At 42.7% G+C, this 7,185-nt stretch overlaps 1 protein-coding gene across 2 annotated transcripts in view; it reads left to right on the forward strand.

The window, feature by feature from the left end:
* GINS1 (GINS complex subunit 1) overlaps positions 1–3,305 on the forward strand; it is a 42,105-nt gene extending 38,800 nt beyond the window's left edge. For both annotated transcript variants that reach the window (XM_017862779.1, XM_017862780.1), the window contains exon 7: positions 2,330–3,305. In XM_017862779.1, the coding sequence (XP_017718268.1) occupies positions 2,330–2,398 (69 nt within the window). In that variant the 3' untranslated portion in view covers positions 2,399–3,305. The remainder of the gene's footprint in view (positions 1–2,329) is intronic.
* The last annotated feature ends 3,880 nt before the right edge of the window (positions 3,306–7,185 follow it).

Here is a 7,185-nt window from a genome sequence, read left to right on the forward strand (position 1 = left end):
CTCCTGCCACCATGCCTGGCTAATTTTGTAGTTTTTTTAGTAGAGGTGGGATTTCACCATGTTGGCCAGGCTGGTTTCAAATTCCTGACCTCAGGTGATCCGCCCACCTCGGCCTCCCAAAGTGCTGGGATTACAGGTGTGAGCCACCGCGCCTGGCCTGGTGGTTGAATTTTTTAAGTCTGTTTCTCAGCTGTGACCCTACCCTCAATTATAAAAATGGAGGCATTAAAAAGAAACAATATCAGCCACAGTTGATGGTTGGTATTAGGGGCTTCTAATGTTCAACCACATCTGAATTTTCTGTAGAATCTGGTGTAGATCATTCACATACTCTAAAGAATTAATAGGAAACATTTTATATGTGTGTATATATATGTGTGTGTATATATATATGTATTCTTTTTTTTGAGATGGAGTTTCCCTCTGTCACCCAGGCTAGAGTGCAGTGGCACAATCTTGGCTCACTACAACCTCTGCCTCCTGTGTTCAAGCGATTCTCCTGCCTCAGCCTCCTGAGTCGCTGGGATTACAGGCGCATGTCACCATGCCTGGCTAATTTTTGTATTTTTTTTTTAGTAGAGGTGGGGTTTCACCATGTTGTTCAGGCTGGTCTCAAACTCCTGACCTCATGATCCACCTGCCTCGGCCTCCCAAAGTGCTGGGATTACAAGCGTGAGCCACCGTGCCTGGCTGGGAAACATTTTCTAATATACATTCTTTTATATTTGTCACTATGGCAAGCACTGTTTATTTTTATCCAGAAATCAATACTCTCCATCTGTTTTAATACCAGCATTAGTATGGATATTAAATGAACAACTCAGTTATTTTGTTTTTGTTGTGTTTTTTTTACATTTTTCTTGGCTCATGTATCTTCAAGATTGGTTTAGAAGAATTTGGTTATGGATCTCTTGTAAGGCCTTTGAGTTTGTGAGGCAGGACCTTCACGTGCACATAGCTACTGAGGTTACATTTTGCTTCCTTGAGATCTTCCTTTGAGATTTTTTTGACCACCTATGAGTCGGAAAGCCTTCCTGCCTTGCTTCCTCTACTTCCCTCCTCCAGGGCAGTCAATGTTTTCTGTAAGTCCTTGTATTTGAGAGGGAAGGAGACATCTTTCCACTTGCCCCTGGTTCCCTTAGAGCAAGAGCGATGTCCTCTTAGGAAGACACAGGGCAAGCAATACCTGGATGCTGGCATCTTCCCACGTACCATGTGAATAGCACCCGCACTGTGGGTCATGAATACTTTTCATCCTTGAGAAATACAGGAGGAAAGTTGTCACTTGTTATTAGAAGAATGTTCAGACTCTGAAATCCTAGAACAGGTTTTATGGAGAAATGAGCCTTTCATGGGTCTTCCTGATAGGCTGTTGGGCCAGTGATAATCCAAATCACACCTATCTGGATTTCTCTGTGCATAAATTTAAAAAATACAAACACTAAGGACAATACCTACTAGATTCAGAAGTCTTAGTTGAATTGAACTTAAGCAAACTGAATTCATTTGTAAAAGTCAGAATTCCATACAACTCTAAATAGCATCAATTTCAGTGTGATTAAAACAGCAAATATAGTTAAGTTTAACTTTTATTTTTTTTTTTGAGATGGAGTTTTGCTCTTGTTGCCCAGGCTGGAGTGCAATGGTACGATCTCAGCTCACTGCAGCCTCCACCTCCCAGGTTCAAGCGATTCTCCTGCCTCCGCCTCCTGTGTAGCTGGGATTACAGGCATGCGCCACCACGCCTGGCTAATTTTTTTGTTTTTTTTTTTTTGAGACAGTCTCGCTCTGTCACCCATGCTGGAGTGCAGTGTAGTGGTCTCAGCTCACTGCAAGCTCCACCTCCCGGGTTCATGCCATTCTCCTGCCTCAGCCTCCTGAGTATCTGGGATTACAGGCGCCTGCCACCGTGCCTGGCTAATTTTTTGCATTTTTAGTTGAGACTGGGTTTCACCATGTCAGCCAGGATGGTTTCGATCTTCTAACTTCGTGATCCACCCTCCTCGGCCTCCCAATGTGCTGGGATTACAGGCGTGAGCCACTGCGCCCGGCCCAATTTTGTATTTTTTAGTAGAGACACGGTTTCTCCGTGTTGGTCAGGCTGGTCTCGAACCCCCGACCTCAGGTGATCCGCCCGCCTCGGCGTCCCAAAGTGCTGGGATTACAGGTGTCAGCCACCGCGCCCAACCCCTTAAGTTTAACTTTTAACTACTTACTTGTTGGACTTTGAAAACTAATCAGTGCTACTTTTTAATGATACAAGAAATAATTTCAAATTCTTTCCCAATCATTTATTTTACTCTTTCTGCATCCCTTCTTGTCCCCTCAGCACTTTTTACCTCGTTGGAAGTGTGAGCAGCTGATCAGACAAGGAGTACTGGAGCACATCTTGTCGTGACCATGCACTGAGGCCCTCCCACCCAGGCTTCACCCAACTCGTGGATGCCTCTGTACTCACTCTCTCCACCCTCCCTTCACCTCCCTCTTTGATTTTACAAGCTATAGACATTGTTGAAGGTAACTAAGAATACTTGGCTAAGAAGTATAATTTGCTATTAAAGACTTTCTTCTTTTTTTAATGTTGTACGCTATTCTTCCTACTCCTTTTTGGTTTTGGTTTTGTTTTGTTTTGTAGAAACAGTTTCTCACTATGTTGCCCAAGCTGGTCTCAAACTGCTGGCCTCAAGCAGTCCTCCCACCTTGGCCTCTCAAAGTGTTGAGATCACAGGTGTGAGCCACTGCTCCTGGCCCCTACTCCTTTTTCTAATAAGCTGTATCTATAATCACAGCATTCCTACACAGTTTTGTTACAGTGTGTTTTTTAAATGAAAGTAAACATGGTTACATTTGAATCTCTTAAATAATCAGTCACTTGGCTGGATAGGAAGAAGGTAGATCCTGTGTGTCTTGTTTTCTCGTCATGTGTATTGTACAAGCTAGAGAGCTGAATTTCTGAGATACACATTTTCATATCACATGAGCAAGTGAAGATGATGGTCTGTAGAAATTTTCGGTATATGTAATGTTTAATGACATACTAATTTATCACCTGGATATTTGGAAAGAAGGACACACATGGATTTTGCACATTTCCACCATGGTGGCTGGTGTGGCTTGTGGCTGTGGGATGATCACCAGTATCACCACTTTGGAAAGGGACAGTGAAATTGGGGCTAGAGAAGGAACTTTGTACAGTTTTCCCTGAGATTCAGATTGACTGAAAAGTCACATGAGGAGTTGATTGGCTTTTTCAATGGTTTTTTTTTTTTTCTGAGATGGAGTCTTGCTCTGTCGTCCAGGCTAGAGTGCAGTGGTGCGATCTCAGCTCACTGCAAGCTCCGCCTCCTGGGTTCACGCCATTCTCCTGCCTCAGCCTCCCGAGTAGCTGAAACTACAGGCACCTGTCACCATGCCCAGCTAATTTATTTTGTGTTTTTAGTAGAGACAGGGTTTCACCATGTTAGCTAGGATGATCTTGATCTCCTGACCTCGTGATCCGCCTGCCTCAGCCTCCCAAAGTGCTGGGATTACAGGCTTGAGCCACTGCGCCCAGCCCTAATGGTATCTTTTAAACAGCTGACATTTAAAATTTTGATGAAATCCAGTTTATTCGTTTGTTCTTTTATGCTTTGGATGTTGCATCCAAGAAATCTTTTCCCATCCCAAGGTCACAATTGTTTTTTCCTTTTTTCTTCTGGAAGTGTTACAATTTTAAGCTTTATACTTTGGTCTATAACCCGTTTTTTTGTTTTGTTTTTGTTTCTTTGTTTGTTTTGGGACAGTCTCGCTCTGTCACCCAGGCTGGGGTGCAGTGGCGTGATCTCGGCTCACTGCAATCTCCATCCCCTGGGTTCAAGTGATTCTTTTGTCTCAGCCTCCCAAGTAGCTGGGATTATAGGCGCAGGCCACCACACCTGGCTAATTTTTGTATTTTTAATAGAGACAGGGTTTTACTGTGTTGGCCAGGCTGGTTTGGAACTCCTAACCTCAAGTGACCTACCTTGGCCTCCGAAAGTTTTGGAATTACAAGTGTGAGCCACCACGCCCAGCCTGCGATCCATTTTGAATGAATTTTTTATATGGTGCAAGGTGTCAATCCACCTTCACTTTTTCTTGGGCATATGGATATCCAGCTGTTCCACTACCATTTTTTTAAAAGACTGCCCTTTGTTCTATCAGCTTTGCATTTTTGTTAAAAAGTAGTTGTCAGTGTGTATGTGGGTTTATTTCAGGACTCTGTTTTATTCCATTGACCTGTTTTTCTCTCCTGAATGCCAATACCATATTTGTATGTAGTGTATGTAACTTTTCTAATAATTTTTGAAATAGATAGTATTAATGCATCTTATTTTTGCTGTTGTTTGTATTTTTTGTAGAGATGGGGTTTCACTGCGTTGGCCAGGCTGTGTTGAACTCCTGAGCTAAAGCAGTCCACTTGCCTCATCCTCCCCATGTGCTGGGGTTACAGGCATGAACCTTGGCACTGGCCCAGTGTACCACATTTTTTTTGAGATTTGTTTTGGCTGTGTTAAGTCCTTTGCTTTTGATGTGAAATTTGGGAATAGGCAGGGTATGGTGGCTTATGCCTGTAATCCTAGAACTTTGGGAGGCCTAGGTGGGTGGATCGCTTGAGCTCAGGAGGTCCAGACCAGCCTGGGCCCATGGTAAAACTCCATCTCTACAAAAAATATAAAAAATTAGCTGGGTGTGGTGGTGCATGCCTATAGTCCCAGCTACATGGTGGGCTGAGGTGGGAGGATCACTTGAGCCCCAGAGGTCAAGGCTGCAGTGAGCTGAAACCACACCACTGCACTCCAGCCTGGGTGACAAAGTGAGACTCTCTCTCAGAAAGAAGTTAGGATCAACTTGTCAGTTTCTACAACAAAAACCCCTGTTAGCACCTTGAGATTGCACTGAATTTATATAAAAATGTTGGGAGAATTGACATCTTAGTGATATTGAGTCTTCTGGCCTGTAAACAAGGTCTGTCTTCCCATGTATTAATGTTTCTGTCTTCTATTTCTCTTAATAATCTTGTAGTTTTCAGTGTACAGGTCTACCATGTCAGCGTTTCATAGTTTTGATGCTAAATGGTATTTTAAAATTTCAAATTCTAACTGCTTGTTGCTAGTAAATAGAAGTATAATTGATGTTGAACTTGTATCCTTCAGCCTTGCTAAACTGTTAGTTCTCATGGTTTTTTTGTAAATTACATCAACAGTCATGTGTTCTATTAATAAAGAGTTTTACTTCTTCCTTTCTAATCTGAATGCCTTTTATTTCTTTTTTCTTGCCTGATTGCATTGGTTAGCACTTCCAGTGGAGTACTAAATATATGTGGTCAGAAAAGACACCCCTATCTTGTTCCTGATCCAAGAAGAAAAACAGTCTTTCATTATTATGATGTTAGCTCTTAAGTTGTTTGTAGATGCCCTTTATTGGGGTGAGGAAGTTTCCTCCTATTCCTAGTGATATGGTTTGTCTGTGTCCCTACCCAAATCTCACCTGGAATTGAAATAATTCCCACGTGTCAAGGGCAGGGCCAGTCGAGATAATTGAATCAAGAGGGTGGTTTCCCCGATCCTTTTCTGGTGTTAGTCAATAAGTCTCACAAGATCTGATGGTTTTATAAATGGGAGTTCCCCTGGACACGCTCTTTTGCCTGCCAGCATGTAAGATGTGACTTTGGTTCCTGTCCATTTGCCTTCTGTCGTGATTGTGAGGCCTCCCCAGCCATGTGGAACTGAGTCAATTAAACATCTTTCCTTTATAAATTACCCACTCTCCAGTATGTCTTTATTAGCATGAGAACAGACTCATACACCTAGTTTACTGAGAATTTTTTTAAAAATCAGAAATGGATGCTGGATTTTGTCATATCTTTTTTCTGCATCTGTTGAGATGGTTTTGTCTTTTAGTTTGTTAGTCTGGTGAATTACAGTGGCTGATTGATCAATTGAGTTTTCAATGTTAAGCTGACCCTGCATTCCTGGCATAAACCACACCTGGTCATGATATATTACCGTTTTTGTAGGATTTTATTTGAAATTTTTTTGTAGAATTTTTGCATCAGTGTGCATGAGAAAGATTGGTCTGTGGTGGTCTTGGGAAAATAGTCCCTCCTTTTCAATTTTTTGGAAGAGTTTTCTAAATAGAAAAAAAACTGTTCTGTCACTCAACAACAACACAGAAGACTTCTGTGACCAAATGTGTGGGATTTTTCCCCACACACCAAGCTCTGCAGTGGACACCAAGTGTGTCCTCTACTTCTACTTCAGTTCCAACACTACCTGGAGATGGCGTCAGATCCCACAGGCTCAGGGCTCAGTCCAAGGCTGCCCTCCCTGCAGACACCATCACAAGTCTGGGCCTCTGAGATTCTGACCAACTAGCTTCAAGTTGGAGTTCCCATGATCCCCTCTTTGGATTCAATTAATTTGCTTGAGCAGCTCATGGAACTCAGACACACTTAAGCTTACTGGTTTATTATAAAGGATATGGTACAATATGCAGGTGAAAGGATCCAAATGGAAGAAGTACATAGGGGAAGATGTGGGGAAGGCACATGGAGCTTCGATGCCCACCACCCTCCAAGAGCCTCCATATGTTCAGCAATCCGGAAGCTCTCCAAACCCTGTCCTTTTGGGCCTTTTGTAGAAATCTCATTAGATAGGCATGATCGACAACCAAGCAGAGAAACGATTGGACAAAAAGGGTATGATCTAATGCTCATAGTCTGAGTGGCGCCATCCAGCCAGGCCCGTCTGCTCAGGTTCTTAGCCCCTGCTGCATTCCTTCTTTCAGAGTATGGGGCAGTGCCCCGTCCTATCAGAGAATTTCTTTACAGCCAGCTCCAAGCCAGAAAGGCGGGAAGATTCTTGCCGGGGAGAGAAAAAGAAGCAGGTGAAAGGAGGGCAGAAAGAGAGACTGTCTTCCCTGAGGCCTAAAATGCCCCAGCATTACAACAAAAGACTGCAACAAAGGCCATGGGAGTTATGAACAAGGAGCCATGGATGAAACCAATATATCTATCATACGTTTTACATAACATGGTATTATTTGTTTCTTACATGTTTACATAATTCGTATTTAAGCCATCTGGGCCTGAAGTTTCTTTGTGGGAAGGTTAACCACAGTTTTGGCTTAATAAATACATGGCTATTTTGGTTATCCATTTTTTTCTCG

The sequence above is a fragment of the Rhinopithecus bieti genome, unplaced genomic scaffold, assembly GCF_001698545.2.
Source record: "Rhinopithecus bieti isolate Rb0 unplaced genomic scaffold, ASM169854v2 scaffold_66136, whole genome shotgun sequence".
Lineage (NCBI taxonomy): Eukaryota > Metazoa > Chordata > Mammalia > Primates > Cercopithecidae > Rhinopithecus > Rhinopithecus bieti.